The 17,704-nt window shown below is 52.9% G+C and overlaps 6 protein-coding genes and 1 non-coding gene across 7 annotated transcripts; 4 read left to right on the top strand and 3 right to left on the bottom strand.

The window, feature by feature from the left end:
• Positions 1–341: 341 nt before the first annotated feature.
• On the bottom strand, positions 342–2,636 carry DL89DRAFT_173324 (uncharacterized protein). Its single transcript, XM_040883819.1, has one exon. The coding sequence runs from the start codon at positions 2,532–2,534 to the stop codon at positions 642–644; it is 1,893 nt and encodes a 630-aa protein (XP_040742943.1). The 5' UTR covers positions 2,535–2,636; the 3' UTR covers positions 342–641.
• A 1,530-nt stretch (positions 2,637–4,166) lies between these two features.
• Positions 4,167–5,023, top strand: DL89DRAFT_268221 (uncharacterized protein). The gene has a single exon (XM_040887844.1). The coding sequence runs from the start codon at positions 4,174–4,176 to the stop codon at positions 4,534–4,536; it is 363 nt and encodes a 120-aa protein (XP_040742942.1). The 5' UTR covers positions 4,167–4,173; the 3' UTR covers positions 4,537–5,023.
• A 175-nt stretch (positions 5,024–5,198) lies between these two features.
• Positions 5,199–7,431, top strand: DL89DRAFT_268220 (cation efflux protein). Its single transcript, XM_040887843.1, has 3 exons — positions 5,199–5,564; positions 5,684–5,831; positions 5,919–7,431. The coding sequence occupies exons 1-3, from the start codon at positions 5,391–5,393 to the stop codon at positions 7,334–7,336; spliced, it is 1,740 nt and encodes a 579-aa protein (XP_040742941.1). The 5' UTR covers positions 5,199–5,390; the 3' UTR covers positions 7,337–7,431.
• Positions 7,432–9,486: 2,055 nt separating this feature from the next.
• On the bottom strand, positions 9,487–9,558 carry DL89DRAFT_t96. The gene has a single exon. It is a non-coding gene; the product is annotated as a tRNA-Glu (tRNA).
• A 1,603-nt stretch (positions 9,559–11,161) lies between these two features.
• DL89DRAFT_224341 (uncharacterized protein) lies at positions 11,162–11,392 on the top strand (the record flags this gene model as incomplete). Its single annotated transcript, XM_040884683.1, has 1 exon — positions 11,162–11,392. A coding segment is annotated over one exon (231 nt), but the record flags the coding sequence as incomplete, so codon positions are not given.
• Positions 11,393–11,429: 37 nt separating this feature from the next.
• On the top strand, positions 11,430–11,886 carry DL89DRAFT_173226 (uncharacterized protein). The gene has a single exon (XM_040883817.1). It carries the CDS (start codon positions 11,586–11,588, stop codon positions 11,820–11,822), a length of 237 nt encoding a protein of 78 aa, XP_040742939.1. The 5' UTR covers positions 11,430–11,585; the 3' UTR covers positions 11,823–11,886.
• Positions 11,784–12,251, bottom strand: DL89DRAFT_268218 (uncharacterized protein). The gene has a single exon (XM_040887842.1). It carries the CDS (start codon positions 12,234–12,236, stop codon positions 11,952–11,954), a length of 285 nt encoding a protein of 94 aa, XP_040742938.1. The 5' UTR covers positions 12,237–12,251; the 3' UTR covers positions 11,784–11,951.
• Positions 12,252–17,704: the final 5,453 nt, after the last annotated feature.

The raw sequence follows: 17,704 nt of genomic DNA, 5'->3' as shown, positions 1-17,704 counted from the left end.
AGCGGCATCGAGGTCATGGCTGCTAATAATGTGGGCCGACATGATGAAAGAAAAGAAAGGCTGCTGGTGTATAAAAATTGGATGTGGGCGGAGGAGAGCAGGCGGAAGGTTCTAGGTCCAGTGCCTTGTTTAACTCTGTTTCACCCGTACTCGTTCTGTGTGGAAGATAAGAAAGCAAAAGCTGGCTTATGGAAGGCTCTTAAAAAAGCGAACAATGCTGGAAGCCAGTTGGAGTTTATATATCTTGAAAGAAACAGAACGGAAGAGAGGGGGAATCGCTAAAAAACGTGCGTTGCGCCTGGGATTGTTTGCGACCAGATAGCATGAAGCTGGCGACTCCGCAATTTGGTGGTGTTTATAAGCCTGACCATGGCCCCATCCAGGCCCTCCACTGGTGACTTGTACCCATCTACAGTCGTGATGACCAATCGCTGCCTCCGTAAATACGCCTCTGCTTACACCAGCTGAGAGGGCTGATGACAAACCGCCGCAATCGATGGCAGGGGCTGTGGCCGCGGCGTCCTTTCTACGATTGGCAAGAAAGCAGGCCCGCCGTGCAGCCTGCAAAGAGCCACATCACAGCCGATCTGGAAGTAGTGGTATTAAAAATCGATTAAGCCCATTACTAATAGCTGCAGGCTTCACATCCGGATCCCACGGCTCCACTGCGCTGTCAGGTTGGACCATATCATAGCTGCGTTGGCCTGGTACAGCAGAAACGCGCCGGTCCAGCACACCATGGCATACACGCGCAGGTGCTTGTAGGCGAGCATCAGAATCGTCTGCAGCCCTGGCAGCCCCCTGACCCGCCGGGCTATCACCCTGGCCACCCTGCTGGCAACCAGCCGCATGATCTTGACCGCGCTGCCCGGCCGCCCAAACAGCAGCGCCAGCGGCACCGCCAGCACGCGGCTGAGGAACGACTGCCACGTCGAGCCATTCGGGTCCTTGCGGCTGCCAGCCACACTGGCAATATAAAAGGCCTTGGATGTCGGCGGCTGCTTGTTCTCCATGAGCGAGACACCAAAGCTGAGCGCCGCAACCGTCGACATCAAAACATCGGTCTGCTGCGAGAGCTTGCTCTTGGCTGAATCCAGCACTGCCTGCGAGTCCGCCGTGCCAATGTTGTCGCCGATCGACGACAGCATGCGCTGGACGCCCTGAACAGCACGCTGTAGCGACGCGAGCTGGATTGATGTCATTGAGCCGAACCGCCGTGCCTCGTCGCTCTTCTCCGCCTCTTCGCTGCTGACCGTATCCAGCTCATCGGGCTTGTCGTCCTTGGGCAGTGCAGACATGACCAGCGCGCTATGCCGGCCACCTGGCTGGTCGAGGAATTTGCTGAGGCTGGGTGTGCTTGGCAACGACACCAGTCGCCGGCTTCCGCGGGACGAGGTGCGGCGCTGGAGATCCGCGGTAATCCCGCTTGGGTCGGTGTTTGTCTCGCGAGCGTCCGAGTAAACCGAGTGGAACTCGTCTGCTTCGGTCTCAGCTCCAGCGCTGTTTCCGCCCTGCTGCTGCCTCTGGCCTTTGACAAAGTCATCCAGCGTTGTCTTGGCTGGCTCGTGCTTGTGCATATGCGGTGTTTTTGGGGGATCCCGCATGAAATCGTCGATCGGCGTGACTGCCAGCTCGTCAGCAAGCACCAGCGTCAGCCGCTCTGCCTGGGGCGCACCAAGCCCCCACGCCCGCACGTACCGCCGCGAGTGCTCCAGCATTACTGACGCGCTGGCTGTCAAGTAAACATGCCCGACAAGGCCCGGGTAGTGCGTCCTTGCGATCTCGTTAATCAGCCGGATCTCATCGATGCTGATGCGTGCCAGAGACACAGATTCTAGTGGCACGACAACAGCCGCCGATGCGACAGCCCTGTGTGTGTCGTAGACAGCCTTGAGCATCAGCCGGGCATCTTCCAGAGTCTCCACTGCCCGTGCCTTCACTGTGCTTGTCAATGACCGCTTGCGTGCATTAACCACCACACGCCCCTGCTTGTCTACTAATAAGTTGCCAACACTCTGCCTCTTCCCCGGGTAGACTTTGGTGGTTTCACGCCATCCCAGCGTCTGCGCTATACGGTCAATTGTCTTTCCGCCGTCACCCTGGCTCGCCCTCAGTGCACGTAGTGTGTTGGCTGTATCGTCAAGGTAGTCTGTCAAAAACGTGCGGATATATGCCGAGTTTGGAGCCCGCTGTGTGTCGTAAAGCTCACGCGCCTCAAAAGAGATGCCTGTGGCTATGTGCTCATCAATCGTGTCAACAGGAAGCATCATGGAAGGGAGGGAGCTAATATACAGGGCGAAGTGATAGTGGGCGAGGAATAGGAGAGAGCCGTGTTTGCGGGAAATTACCGCGGGGTTTGCTGTGCTCCGCAAGCCCGTTTTGGCTGAACGCAGCTCACAATCAATCACATGCACCTTTTCCAATGACAGATTAAATCCTATTCCTGCTGGATTAGCCGCGCTGGCGCTCTGGCGCAGCTGCTGGGGCTCTGAAACACAAGACCCTGCCATTAGCCTGCGTGTTCCACACAGCATAGAGCGGCAGCTTGCAAGACATGCTCACCTCGACCAGCTATCCAGAAAACAAGGCTATACTTCATGGCAATGGCGGGCCACCTTCGGGGAGGCGACATCTTCGCACATCTCGGTGGCAGAGACTGAAGAAATATAATTCAAGGGCCTTCAACCAGTTTCTGCCAGACTCTGGACAAGTATGCACCCATATAACACACGGAACATATGGCGAATCACGTGCATACTGTGGTCTGGATTATCACACCTGGGAAGAATACAATCCGCTCCATGAGAACCAGTTTTTGTATGTAGACTATGCTGCCATGGTGGGACATGTGCAGGGACTCCGCTCCTCCTTTTAGATGCCTCTACTTGTATCAAGCCAACGTCACCGCCTGTCAGCGTCTTTTACATTCACTTTACGTGGATGACTGGGATCCGCAACCCACCAGTATATGCACCCCACCTTGCAAAGAGAAACCGTTCTTTGTAATCGAGTTCCTAATTAAATCGGTGCATATGTGAACGGATCCGCCAGAAAGAATATGCGTGAACGAGAACCCCTTCATGCAAAAAGCCTACTCCCACTTTTTCGAGCGTGCTTGCCGATCATTGGCATACTATCCCTCATGAGGAAGCCTGTCTGAGCACCCAGCGGTACGCTGCCTTGTGCCACAGCAAACAGGAACAAATGTTTGCGAACTGCTTTCGCCACCTCCCAGCTTTCCCCTCTACACAGCGTAGATGTGGATCCCTCGTTCACACTCGCCACAGGCCAACCATGAACCAGACAAACTTTGAAAATCTCGGTATGCTGCAAGAAAAAAGAAAAAGAAAGCAGTACTTTGACTGCATCCGCTTTTTCCTTCTCTTGCTCGCGCTGGCCCGTCCTGGCCCACTCTCTTTCGGGCCACTACTAAGGACTCGTTCAGAGATTTACAAAAAGAGAAACAGATTTCTCAGCCACTGTTTCCATGCCTCGCTATTCGTAAGACAAGAGGGAGTGGCCAAAGAGAGGTAAGGCAGGTGTCGTGAAGATCGTTTTGGAATTCAGGATAACGGATTCGCTGTGCAAAGGGACTGCCTCGTGTAGTTTGAATTCAATCTTTCAATCTGCAGCACCAAAAATGTGCTGTCTAGGCCCTTCCACACATGGTCGCCGAGGACCTTGCGGATATAAAAGTAGCTGGGTGTGGCGGGTGTGGCTGCAAACTTACCTACAGCTCACTCATCTCCATATCCCTTCCGCCGCTCTACACAGCCATTTCCTTTTGATAGCATATAGCCATGTTCACCGCCGCCTACGTCGAGTCCTCTGTCAGCAACGCCGAGTGGCGACCGAGCCCTCCGTCCGAGGAGCAGATTGACAACCTCATCGATAACTTCTAAACAAGACGCAGGGCTACGCCCTACATCGGCCGACTGTTACAGTTCCCTTCTTCTCTCCCGCCCTTGTTCTTTCCTCTCACAGCTTCCTTACCTCGCCCGCTCACAACGCCATCTTCATGGACACCGACCTTGCCGCAATGACTAATCCAGGCATAGAATACATTTGTTGCATATAACCACGCCAAATAGACATCCCCATCCCTCTCCTCTTCCCCTACACAAGTTTGCAGCTCATGTCCCCTGCCCCAACACAAATAGATTTATTTCAAAAATGCAAGCCATCCCAAAAGAAAGGTTGAACCGCGGTGCTTGGGTTCCTAGAGCGTGGAAAGGAAATGCTAGAGATATGATTTATATGCGTACTTCCGTTTTAGGTGCCGATCACCTTGCAGCTCTGGTCACATTTCTGGCCATGGGTATTCTATTCTGGCTGGGAGAAAGAGGCAATCTTTTGTGGATGGGCGCATGTGGTGGTAGGACGAGTAGGAAAGGCTTAGACAAACCTCACTATATGCAGTGGCTGCCTCGTTCTTTGTTGGTGCTGGCATGCAAAGGAACGGAAGCCTATGTCGATATGCGCGGGTGTATCCGGCTTTCATTTTGTTGCAAGCATCCTGCAAACAATGTACTGTGATATTCAAAAGCCTCTCCACCCCCTACTCCATGTCCGTCCCTGGCCATTACTGAAAACATAGCTCTGACGTGCTATAGTGCGGCAACGACAATGGTGTTCCAAGCCCTGTGCTGAATCTTCATGACAGCACTGATCTGTGCTGCTCGAACTCAATGCCCTATTCGTGGACCCCTCCGTGGTGAGCAGCTGGTCTGCATGCTCCAAGACCAGCTAGGACAGATCATTCGCCCGCTGTCCTGAAATAGCATTGGCAAGGGGATTGTCAGGAGGCTAACGTCGTGGATGTGCAACATCGAGGCAGTGTGAGGGAGCATAAACAGATTTCAGAGTGGTCCAGGTGCTGTGTTTTTTCTGGCGAGCCGGATAAAATATCAGTCACTCTGCTCGCAGCTGCCTTGGTTTCAGGTCTGGTTTGAGGGGTTGGCAGCCTGGCGGTCTTGCCGGACTGTCCTTGCGCCCCCTGAAAAGGCGATTTCGGACTTACCGAAACCCATTGCACTGCGCGGAGCATGGTCGGCAGGCGCTGCTTGGCCGCTCTGACAAAAAAGGCTCAGTCCGATGTCCAAAAAAAAAAAGCTGTACAAAAGTTGATCTCATGGTGTTAGAAAAAAAGCTGGCGCTGACTCTCCTTCCGTCCCTTCTTAAAAGCCACCCCTCCCTCCCTGCCACTGCTGCTTTTCTTTTCTTTCCCCTTCGACACCCCCCTCTAATACCTATTCCCAACCCTCTATTCCATTCACCTCCCTGCTGTATATTTAAACCGCCCCTTTTACACGCTTTTCCTTTCCTGAACCTGCTTCCCGGGACAAGCGCATTTCTCTTCTATTTAGACACATTTCTTATTGGCAGCAATCATGGTCAAGCTGTCGCGTTCGGCCAAGGTCGGCATCATGCTGTCGCTGAGCTCGGGCATGTTCTTCATCGAGCTCATCGTCGGAATCCTCGCTGGGTCAATTACGCTGGTGGCCGACTCGTTCCACATGCTAAACGACGTTCTTGGCATGGTTATCGCGCTGTGGGCTATCAAGGTAAGTTGTGAGGTTTGAGTTTACTGTCTCTATTAGCCCAGAATAAGCAGGCATTACGGCTCTTTTCAGTATTAGCCTGTGTTGCTGGGGAAATCTCTAAAACCAAGTCTCATGTGTAGCTGGCAAAGTCTGACAAGGCAACACCGAATAACACGTACGGGTGGCAGCGGGCGGAGATTCTGGGCGCACTAACAAACGGTGTTTTGCTACTCGGTCTGTGCCTCACCATCTACATCGATGCCATCCAGCGGTTCGTCCAGATCGAAGGCAAGTGACACTGAGAACGACGTTGCCAACACAGCAGATCGGTTTTTCTTATCGCTAAACGCTCTTCTTTCGTTTGGATTACTGTAGAGGTGCGCAACCCCAAGCTGGTCATGATTGTCGGCTGCGTCGGGCTTACTTTCAACATCATGGGTCTAGCGCTGTTCCACGAGCACGGGCACGGCCACAGCCACGGCCATGGTCATAGTCACTCGCACAGCCACAGCGATGAGGAGTCGCTGGTAGGCGAAGAGGACATTCTGATCACCAGTCCGCCGGTGTACGGCTCAATCGAGGCCACAGGACAGGCCGAGGGCGTAGGTGCTAGCACGCCGCAGCTGTCGCACATGTCCATTGACAACAAGTCCATCATTGGTATTCCCCACCCAGCGTACACACAGCAGGCGATCATCAAGTCTGCTAACCAGATCAAGAACGCTGAGATCGAGTCGCTTGCCGATGGCAGCGGGCATGCCGTTCCCGGAGCCTCTCAGGATGCGCGCCCGCATACACACAAGCACAACGAGAACCACGACCACAGCCATGACCACTCGCACGGAAAGAAGACCGGGCAGAACGATCATGATCACGACCCCTCGCAGGGTGGCGGCCATCTCAATATGCAGGGTGTGTGGGTGCATGTGTTTGGCGACTGCATTACCAACATTGCGGTTATCATCAGTGGCCTGGTCATCTGGAAGGCGGAGGGCCACTGGCGCTACTACTTTGACCCGGCCATGTCAATTCTGATCAACACGCTCGTGGTGGCGGTGACGCTGCCCCTAGTCAAGAGCGCGTCGTTTATTCTGCTCAACGGCGTGCCCAACACCATCAACCTAGAAGACCTGCGCCATGACCTGCGCAAGATCCCAAACGTACTCAACATCCACGATCTGCACGTGTGGCAGTTGTCTGACACAAAGTATGTGTCGTCAGTGCATGTACTGATTGACCGACCGACCACGTACGAATGCATCCACAACAGCAACTCGTCAAGCGAGGTTGATATGGGCGAGAGCAATGCAGCCGGAAAGAGCCACGACCATCACGACAAGAAAACCAAGAGTGCGCGTCTTGTCACACATCGTTCGTCGCGCGACCTGCTACGTAGCCCTGCCAACGTGGATATGGACTGTGTGTACATGGAAGTGGCGGCACATGTCAAACAGGTTATGCACCGCTATGGTGTCCACTCAGCAACGATCCAGCCCGAGTTCGTCGTCGGCCAGTCGGTGTCAGTGGCAACAACCAAGGCTGCCAACAGCACCCACGAGGATACAAACGAGTTTGACGGTCGCGAAGGCTCTATTTTCAGCAGAGTTGCTATTATGGCGGAGGACGAGGATGTTGCCGAGCCCACTTGCCCGGCGGGTAGACCCAGACGGTCCTCCGCTACCATTGGCCCTTGCCTGCTATCGTGCCGCAACGGCGCATGTCTACCTGGCTCATGCTGCCCCGGAGAGACACCCATCAAAGTTGTCCCTGGCAGCAGCCCACCGCAGGAATAGTTATTGTATAATCGCTTTTTATGGATGTGTGGAGTCGGGTATGCTAGACTTTTGGTGATTCATGGCCGACGCCGCAATAAATTGTGCCTACTAGACAAGATGGAGCTTTATGCAGCATGAGAAAAATACCTAGATATCGCCGTGTCCACTTGCTTACGCAGCAGACTAGTCTCAAGCAATCTGCTGAGATACCATATATCCAGGTACCACGGACCTACCTGTTTGGCAACCATCAGACCTGATAAAGTATGTATCGCCCTTTTCATTGTCCTGCTTTTCCATACTCTGTGGGACCGGTCCAGCCATCAGACTGGATACGCTCTGCTCCACTTTTCTCACTTACTCACAACCTCCGATATAGCTGGTTCTCAGTACTACCCACTCATATCCACGAGATATGCCCCAGACTCTATCACTGTCCGGGCTACCTTCGCCGATGCTGAGTGGGATGCACTGAGCTCCACCTTGCCTCACTGGGACAGCTTTGCCAGCACTAAATGTAGGCGACAAACGCAATAAACGGGAACTAACCTATTCTACAAGCTGGAAATCACACTAGCTTCAACAGGGATACATAGGCTGTCGATGGAACAGGAACTATTGGACATATAACAAGCTGCTTATTTATGCCCAGGTCACTACATCGTCTTTGCCATTAACTACGCCATAAGGTCAGTACCAATGATGCCTCTGCTTATCATGGCCATCACCAATACCACAATCAACCACGTCCCACATTGTGATAGCCAAAACCAGTAGTAGGTCATCCGCTGCGACCATGTTTGCCCAAGACAGAGTTTGCCGGTGGTACCAGATTACATGTGGCCTCCTCGGTTCTGACCCGCTTCCTAGGCAACCCGAAATCTGCCGGCTATGAGCTAGTGGTGCGCAGCCGCTGTTAGAATCCCAAGATCCGGTTACTGTGAATTACATGGCTTTCCATCCCGTTGTTTCCTCTTTCCTCTTTTCTTCTCTCGTTAGCCTTCTTTACACCAATATAATACTTGGCTCTCTCGTTTTCTGTTGATACCTAGTTCACGCTACCAGCATATTCTTGGACCGATTCGCCGCTGTTTCGAAGATCTGTTCCAACTAAAAACGAAAATTACGAGCATATCTACATATGGTATTTTTCGTTACTCGTTTCTTGTTTCTTTTTCTCTTGCCCTACACCACCTACCGTGTGCTCTAGACCTACAACAGTAAGGAAACTGCTGAGGCCTATGCCTACACTAGCGTATGTTAAGCTATATAGCGCAGCCACTACAGCCTTGTGTAAGCACTGTGGCGTGGATCTAGGAATTAGGATGAAATATACAGTACAATGTGTTCTCAATGGCTGCCTGCAGATCTTGTTCCAATCCATTTGCATACACTAGCTCATTATTGAGTGAATTAGGAACCTAGACTATCCAGTTAAGAATGGACTGGATTGGTGGACTCTCACGATTGTGCTATGTATTTCAAACATGATATTCCTTTCAAGTACAAAGCCTATATAGTAAATGCAGATCCTAGGTACTACTAAATATCACTGAAGTATATCCTATGCTGTATTTCTGGGTTCTAGTGTTTACCATCCTAGTCGATATTTGATCTAAGACTTTCATATTCTAAGCAGCCAGCATCCCCACAGCTCTGTATCCAGCAACAGGGGCTCCTAGATTGCTCTCCAGGCGGTTGATTTATTTTGAGTGCCGGTGCCAGCCAAGGGTGGGTGGCATAGCTAAGGATTCTTCACTCGCAACGGGTATAGATAAATAGTTCTTGCCCGCTCCTAGCGGCAGGAATCCTACTAGTTGTGGTACAGCCCACTGCATCATTGTTGAGTATGCCAGCGATATTGGATTCAGGACATTTACTGCACCAAAATGGCTCCCATCTTTGAATAAACACACTCTAGACGCTGCGACTATAGGCCACTGGTCATTTGGGGTTCGCTTTGATTAATTGAACACATCAAGGGTAACAAAAAGAATCAGTAAACCTCATGTTAGCCGATGTGGTGATAATGCCAAGTATAAGAGCTAGCACAACCATTCAGAGTAGCATACAGACAGGGTCACTGAGCAAACAGTGGCATGGGTTCAGCAAAAAGAAAGGCAAGTGTGGACTGCCGGCGGATTGGGTGAGGATGGCAAAAGCAAAAGTTCCGCAACGGGGAATCGAACCCCGGCCACGACGGTGAGAGCGTCGGATCCTAGCCACTGGACCATTGCGGATTTGAGGCGCTTCTTCGAGAGAATCATCCCTCAAGCCGTTGATTTGTGGTGTTTAAAAGGGGTGAAGGAGAGGCTTGATCAGTGAGTCGATCACCAGCACTGTCTGGGTCGGTCATGAAGGACATTGTAGTCGTTGGTCTTGCTTGAATCGAATATCCGTGAATAAACGGTAATAATAATAATGATAATAATAATAATAATAATCGCGGGAAATTCAGATATCCTAGTGAAATAGTAAACTACCAAGCTCTTTTCTCTCGTTCGTGGAAATCTGCGAGGTAATCTACTACTTCGACAGTAACGGTCCTAACTATCTTTTGGAAAACTAAATAGAAATATAACTCAGTGAACTGTTCCTTAACGAGATCATATACTAAAAAGTAGACAATAAAACTAAAAGTTGCTCACTGCTCATGGCTGTATTTATACACGTTCGGCGGGATGGACTTCGGCAAACGGAGTATGCTACTTGCTGCTATCGGCTGCCGGGCGACCACGGGACAGTGTTCCCATTTCCGTATAGACCCGATGTATACACATCAGCGGCCATCTGTTGGTGGACGTCGCGAGCCAGGTACATCGCCGCGAATCCATTCGTGGGCGACAACTTGACCGGCGATAGTCAGGGGCAGTCCGTCCTGATAGCGGAACAGCGGCATGTGACGAAGAAGAGAAGAGAAGTAAAAGAAAAAAAGGAAGACAAATAAAACCCCTTGATGTGTAACCATTGTCGTGGTCCAACTGTGGACCGATTACGACATGACAGATTACTGCGAAATTAAAATATCCATAAACATACGGGTGATCCTTCCATATCACTACTCTACTCTTTATCGTCGTTTTCGGTGCTGTGAAGGCTGGAAATGCCCCTACAGACGCTCTCATCTATACTGATTTACGCAATGTCTTCATATCTACACGTATATACCATTTAGAACCTGTGGTTGGTGATCTGCATTCATGTCTGTTTCATGGTTTCGCTATCTCAAGCAGTACTGCAAACTGCTATATCATATATACACTTCCTGTTCAGAAATGTAAATACTATTTTTCTCCTACCATATCCTCTTTCAAGGCTGCCCACCTTGTCAACGGTTATATGGGTGCTGTAAGTCTAGAGTGCACGGTGGGTGGTGTGGGGCGAGAAAGGTAAAGGCACAAGGTAAAGGCACAAGGTAAATAACGAAAAATACCTGATATGTGAATGTGTGTATTTTTCGTGCAGCGCGGATTCCGAATGAGCCGTAAAGCGGTGATACCTCAGTCCAGAAACGCGCTAGTAGTGTGAGCGTGATACCAACAGAAGGTGCCAGAGTCAAAGATTATAGTGGTGTGTACAGGCTAAAGAGAAAAGAAGAGAGAAAGGCGAGCGCAAAGGCTTTATACCCTCCTTCGGGTGGCACAGCTAAAAAGGAAGTGAGAATAAAAAGAAAGAGGAAACAGCGGGATGAAAAGCCATGTGGCTCACAGTAATCGGATCTTGAGATCCCAACACCCGCTGACCAAGGCAAATGGTGAGGCACTGCCCAGATCCGACATCCCCAAGTACACGTGCTTGGGCAAGTATTTAAATGGCAAGGCCAAGCTCAACCAGAACCAGTGAGGCGCGCTTGTGTCGTGGGTGTTCAACATTGGCTGCAGTGGCGCCCAGTCCTCGACCCTGGCCAGACGCCTGAGCGCTGGCGAGAATCCGACCAAGGTTATTGCCAGCGAGCTGCCCAGGTGGAATAAGGCTGGTTGCAAGGTTTCGGAAGGGCGGATGCAGCGTTGCAATACCGAGATCAAGCTTGCCATGGCCCCGTCAAACAAGCAGGCGTTTCCCAAGTGCATGTGAACAAAAAATAAAGTGGGTTCTAAATATGTCCTGTTCATTTCGAATATTGAAAATCAATTACCTATCATACGTAGATGGGCACAGAGCGCAAGGCTCGCTCAGAATTGACCTTGGGTGTAGTCTCGCTTCTATGAAACATTCCAAGCGTATGAAGTGACTACTGGCTAGAACACATCATAAAGCCCGCAGTCTCATGCTGATATCTGTTCCATTACGCTTGTGCAGCCGGAAACCAGCTGCTATAGTGGCAGCACCTGCTTTCGGGCTAGACGCAGTGGCGCTGCGTGACATCGCGATGATGACTCTCGCGCATTGGCATTTGAGGATATCCTATACCCATCGGAGAGATCTGACAAGCTACTTCCAACAGAGGCTGCCAGAGCTGATACCTAGGAGAAGCAGCAAGACCTGGCCCTGCCTCTCTTACTGATTCTCGAGAAATAATATAGCTCCAAACCAACTAGTATCGAATGAGATTATGAAGTAGATACATTCTAGCAAGGCATACAAGGTCTTCAAAGCATGCGATTCCTATATATTCTAATGCGCTTTTACTGTATCACAGCATGGAGAACATCCCTGATTCCATTTCCTTGTACTGACGTGTGGCCTGGGCCAGCAGTACTTCGATTTTCTGAGCGTCTGTCTCTGACCTGTAACGGTCAAAATCGCCGCGAATCCACTGGCGCATCTCACGTTTGTCGTTCTTGTCTGGAATTCGCTTGGTTAGCCGCATATACTTGCGGTACATAGCGATGACCTTGCCGCGCTGGATAAATTGCTGGAAGGACAGCGGGGGCGGCTTTGTAGCAGCAATAGTAGCGAGGCGAAGAGTGCAGTGCATTGTCGACAAAAGGTGAGGGCTGGGGTTTGCGGGGAGAAAACCCAGATTGGGTTCGTTGCAGCAATCCGAGGCGATGCGTAAATCGGTTTTGGGAACACATTGTTTACGAGCCTGCTGTTTCTGTTTACCTGAGCATTGCCTGAAAACCTAGCCAATGCCATTGCTCATGGTGTGCATTTTGCTCTGAGAAATGCGCAAGTGACGAAAGGGCTCCACAAACAATTGAGCTTTTAAACAGCCTTTCCGCCTCTACTTTGATTTTCCTTTTCTCATTCAAAATCACTACTTTTTTATTGCACCTCCAATTCAGTTGTTTCACACTCCGCATTCTTGCTCTTGCAGCTGGTAAAGCAACAGAACATTTCAACAAACATTCATAGTAAAAGGGGCTAATGAGGTCACCGCCGTTATTCGTATCGTTTCTGGTGGTGGTTACCTCGATACTACTACCGGTACCACGGCGGTTCATAGACGACAGGTCTTTCATTCGCGAGACACTGCGGCAGCCGTGGGTGCCCGAGCTCGCACTGACACTCTTTTTGCACCCCTATGTCCTCAGCCTGGGGGTGTACTTTGCGGGACTCCGTATCTTGCACTTTCTTGCCAGCTTTCCGATCCGGCTGTTTTTGGCGCGGTTTGGCCTAGACGCGCGGAGTTTTGACGGGACCGGATTCTCGGGGTTGGTGTTGTCGATGCGCGTCAAGTATTCTATGGAGTTGGTGATCCACATTGACAAGGTTGGTATTGATATCCGCACCATGAGGCGGTTGCGCAGGAGTGTCAGAGACGTGTGGACCAGGTTGCGGATGCGTATAGGCTCATCGAGAAGAACCAGTGTGTCGGCGGCAACGAGTGGCGAGCAGACACCTGTGCCATCAACAGATGTTACACCACGACCGTCAGTGGATATGTCGCAGCCGCCGAACTCGTCAAGTACCAGCGGCAACACGGTAGAGCTCAGCAGCGATGGGGTGCCCAATGGGCTATCAAAGCGGTTGCAGGTGTATGCGCGGGGGATCCGAGTGCAGCTTGTTGTACAGGCACCAGGGCTGATCGGGCCGAGTCAGAGCGAGCAGCCATTTTGGCTTGACAAGGCTGATGAGGCCGAAGAGCCTGCAAACAAAGATAAGCCAATGGACAGGGAGAATGTGCATGTCCTTGATAGCGAGACACGGCAGATGGCGGCGAAGTTGGCTGGTCGAATATCCGCGGCTCTGCGCACGTATGCCTATTTTGCGTCGTTGTTCGCGCACTGGGTCGACATCTCGGTTACAGACGTAAGTCTGATGGTGGTTCACAGCAATGAGCTGGCGCGTGCTGGGCATGGCATCACGCTGCACGTGTCGAATGTCATGGTGTGGGCAGAAACGAAACGCGAGAACTCTTTAGGCAGTATTCCGAGCGGAATTGCCGAGCTAGTCAGGAACATTATCGACTGGCTGGTCCGCGCCTTGAAATCCCGCAGGCGCCAAGAATCTGAAGCTGTCGGCGCCGAGCAGGCTGAGAATGCTGGTGGTGACGACAGTGACCTGGAGAATGTGCCGTCGGTTGCTGCTCGTCCGGGCCAGCGGCGTGACAAGGGCGCCACATATAACTCAACCCTGGCTGTAGCGATTCGCGATATCAGACTGCTGCCCGGCATTGAGGGCGCTCAGACGCACATGAATTCGCGATGGGAACTGGTCAAGATGATGGTCATGCAAGATATGTTGCCGGCCAAAGGCGCTGATAACGGCAAGCCGCATGAGCGTGGGCCTGCGCTCAATTGCCGGTCATGCACGATCCGCAACGACGTCATAACATCCTTCTGGGGCCTGCCCAAGCGCGTTAGCCATACGATCGCTTTTGGACAGACGCACATCCGCGCTGGTATCATCGAGCCGCTGCTCGACGAGCTAATCTTGATGGCTCTAGTGTCTACTGCGCGAACCTCGCAGGACAGCAGCCTGCGCAGCATGGGTGCTGTGCGGTCGCAATTAACCAGTATTATCAGGCAGTATCGCAATGATCACAGAAAGCCAGCAGAGACACCGCCGCCGAAAAGCCAGCGCGTGCCGACGTTGGCGGATGTAGCGGCAGCAGCTGTGGCCAGAGTGAAGGCAGCGAGTGGAGCTAGCCATGACGTGAGCCACGCTCGCGAGCACGTCAACCACATGCTGTTCAAGCTCCATGAACTGCTGAGCAAGCTGAGGCTCGAGCGGTATACTGTCAAGGCGACAGCCTCTGAGATCGTGTTTGACCTGCCGCTGGCCAAGGACACCCGCGGCGAGAGCCTGGTTATCACTGCGCCAGGCATGCTGCGGTGGCGGCAGAAGCACTTGGTGGTGGCAGCTGGGTACTCGTGGGCAGCCATTAGCGATGGCAAGGCGTCAACAACCAGCATGTCGCAGTACTCAGAGTCTGCGGCAGACTCGCGATCGAGCAGTGGTGACGATCTGCATTCGGTGTGGACTGAAAGCACAGCCAGTATGCAGGCGTTGCGGGACGAGTTTGCTGGGCACGAGACACGGCCATCGAAGGACTCGACGGCGTTTTTCAAATTGTCGACTGGCACCGTGCAAGCCACAGCCCTACGCACCCCCTCAATGACCACCGACAGGCGGGCCGAAGAGCTGCTTCCTGAATGCCCTGGATTCAAGCTGCGCAAGCTGGCAGTGAGTGGTGAAATGTCGGCGTTTTTGTCTGAAGATCTGTCACACATGCCGAGCCCGCAACCCACTTTCGAGATCAAGCTGGATCGTCCCGAGCTCTCGATGGACTTGCGTACGCAGCTGGCCGTCGACGAGACCAAAGCGTGGTTTGCACATATAGTGCATCGTGCCAAGATTGTCAAGCAGGGGTTCAGCAGCCATTCTGAACAGGACACCACTCGCAATGGGCACCGGACGAGCCTGCACATGCATGCGCTTGCCAACATGGTGTTTGCCGATGTGCAGGCTCGCATTTTTGTTGACCATGCTGTCTACGGTATACGTCCGTTTGTGCCGCATGCTACAACAGCCAAGAGCAAAGACAGGGATGAGGCAATTGTGTTCCGTGTGCCGAGTGTCCGGATGCAAGTCATGGGCAACCTGCTTGATCCACAGAGCCACTACCAGCAAGATGATGTCGATTCCTCAGACAGCAGCGGTGACGAGAGCTTTGCAACAGGCAAGGATACCCTGAGCCGGCACCCGAGCCAGGCTGCGGAGACACCGCCAACATCCAGGCAAACCCAGCCCTTGGTTGATCCGCTGTTGGTTTTAATGCCCCACATCTGCTTCAGCATTGAGACCAGCCCGATATCTGCTGCGTGGGAGTCACTCAGCCAGCCAAGGCAGGGTGGGGTGGCCGAGGAAGAGGAAAAGGAGAGAGCTCATCAGCCAAAGCGGCGCTTGTTCAAGGTCACTCACGGCATTCATGGCAATGGCACGGTGGACCTGCATCTAGGACCAGCTGCTGACCTGTCGCTGCGACCGCGTGTGGATGCTGACATTGACCTCAAGCTGAGTACAGTGGCAGCTATGCTGCGTGAATACGACTTCAACAAGTGGCTAGCCATGCAGCCTTTGTGGTTAGTGACGCGACTCACGCGACTCGCTGGCCTGAGCTATAACACCGGCGAGCCAGAGCCTGCAGAGGCCAGGGCTGGCGACGGCGAGGGCAAGTACGCGATGCCTCCGATTGAGCAGCGGCGGCGTAACATGACAGGTACACTGCGTGTTGCGTTCAAGCATGTGCGGTGGACGGTCCTGGCATGCGATAACGAGGAGGATGTGCGCAGCGGCATCGAGCATGGGACTCAGTTCAGCTTCAGCTCTGGCCACCTCGATGTGCGTGCCAATGGCGGATCGCTGTCTTCACCACACCAGTTTGGGTTCCGACCCGATGCAGCCAGAATTACGCTGAATCTCGACTGCGATCGTGCCAAAATGTTTATGCTGTCAGCCGTGCCGCCGGCTATGGCGCGGGATGATATTGCTGACCAGCTGGTGCCGGACGATTTTTGCTCTGCCGATCTGTGTGGATCCCTACCTGACTCAGTGCAGTCGCATATTGTGCTGCTGAAGCCTGTGTTCAACTTTTCAAGTTGCAAGCTGGCGCCGCACCGCAGTCGTATGATTATCGATTTGACAACCACCGAGTTCCGCGGCGAGGCTAGCGTCAGCTCCGTGTACCGGTGGGCGGTGTTTATGCATCACTTGAAGTACTGGCATCGGCGGAAAAAGCTGGCGCTCCGGATGGCTACGCAAGTGGAGCCGCCGTCGCCGCCCGACGACATGCTGGTCTCTATAAACACAGAAGTGCTTCACTTGAATGGAGACCTGGTGTCGCCCATATTCTGTGACCTCGACAAAGGCCTGCTGGAGAGTCTGCCGGTGGGTCTTGACGAAGATAACGAGAACGTGGGCAAGCACGAGAGCCCGCGTCTCAAGCTCAAGGTGCCTAAGGCCCAGCTGACGATGCAAAAGTCGACCAAGGGCACCGATAATGATACAGTGATTGCGATAAAGGGCCCCCTGATGACTCTGTATGGTTCGTCGACGCCCTTCGGTCGGCTCCACCGCACAAACTGGCAGCCGCTCCTGTCGATGGATGTCTGTGCGATCAACTTCCGACTCCCACGTAAGGCAAAGTGCGCAGAGCTCGGTGCGCAGCAGGGGGTCAGACGCAACAGCACGTACGACAAGATCGATGTTGTGTTTGAAAAGGCAGCCATGGCCATCGGCCATCGGTATAATATGGCTGAGACCATTGACGGATACATTCTGATGCAGAAGGGGTGTAAGCGCATTGCACGCAAGTCCACATCGACGTGCCACCCACCGCTACCGTTCCCCGAGACGGCGTTGAGCAGCAAGCCGACGGTGAAGATGGTTTTGGCTGCGCTTGGTAACCCGCGGACATATGCCCCGCCGCCGCTGCGATCGATGACCGGCATCAAGCCAGCCCCGCCTCCGACTCTGTTAGTGGCCGATGATATCCCGACCATTGATTTCCATGGCCCCGAATTCAACATGCTTGTGCACGACGACCCGTTCGAGACTGCGCTGACAAGAATCTATCGTGCAGGACTCAGGGAGCAGCGGGAGCGACTGAATCGGCTCGAGGCGTTTGAGGCCAAGGCAAAGGAGATTCGTGAGATGCGTGAGCAAGAGTATGCAAAGAAGCACCAGAATGAGCTGGAGCGGCAGAGGAGGCTGGGCAAGCGGGCCAGCTCGACAGCAGCGGGATCGTCGAGCCGCTCGAAGCACAAGCTCGGTGGGCATCTTCATGGGTCGAAGTCGCGCAGGTCGACGCCCAAGAGCCATGGCGCCAGGTCACCTATGTCTAAGACCAGCACCCAGCGGCCAAAAATGACTGGGGCACATACTATTGGCGCGGCAGAGGTTGCTAAACATGCCGTGTCAGGTATCGCAAGCAGTCGTGAGGCGTCGGCCAGTGCGCAGGACTTGCCGTCGCAGATCAGACAGCGTGGGCGAACCCCT

This window comes from Linderina pennispora (genome assembly GCF_002104995.1).
Source record: "Linderina pennispora strain ATCC 12442 chromosome Unknown DL89scaffold_8, whole genome shotgun sequence".
Taxonomy (NCBI): Eukaryota; Fungi; Kickxellomycota; class Kickxellomycetes; order Kickxellales; family Kickxellaceae; genus Linderina; species Linderina pennispora.
Note: the sequence above shows the minus strand (reverse complement) of the source record. Positions and strands in the feature narration are given on the sequence as shown.

Excerpts from the sequence above, each read along its gene's own strand:
- DL89DRAFT_268220 (XM_040887843.1), top strand. The coding sequence starts at position 5,391 with ATGGTCAAGCTGTCGCGTTCGGCCAAGGTCGGCATCATGCTGTCGCTG. Across the intron at positions 5,565-5,683 it reads TCGCGCTGTGGGCTATCAAG|CTGGCAAAGTCTGACAAGGC; the intron begins GTAAGTTGTGAG and ends TCTCATGTGTAG. Across the intron at positions 5,832-5,918 it reads GCGGTTCGTCCAGATCGAAG|AGGTGCGCAACCCCAAGCTG; the intron begins GCAAGTGACACT and ends GGATTACTGTAG.
- DL89DRAFT_268221 (XM_040887844.1), top strand. The coding sequence starts at position 4,174 with ATGCAAGCCATCCCAAAAGAAAGGTTGAACCGCGGTGCTTGGGTTCCT.
- DL89DRAFT_268218 (XM_040887842.1), bottom strand. The coding sequence starts at position 12,236 with ATGCACTGCACTCTTCGCCTCGCTACTATTGCTGCTACAAAGCCGCCC.
- DL89DRAFT_173226 (XM_040883817.1), top strand. The coding sequence starts at position 11,586 with ATGCTGATATCTGTTCCATTACGCTTGTGCAGCCGGAAACCAGCTGCT.
- DL89DRAFT_173324 (XM_040883819.1), bottom strand. The coding sequence starts at position 2,534 with ATGCTGTGTGGAACACGCAGGCTAATGGCAGGGTCTTGTGTTTCAGAG.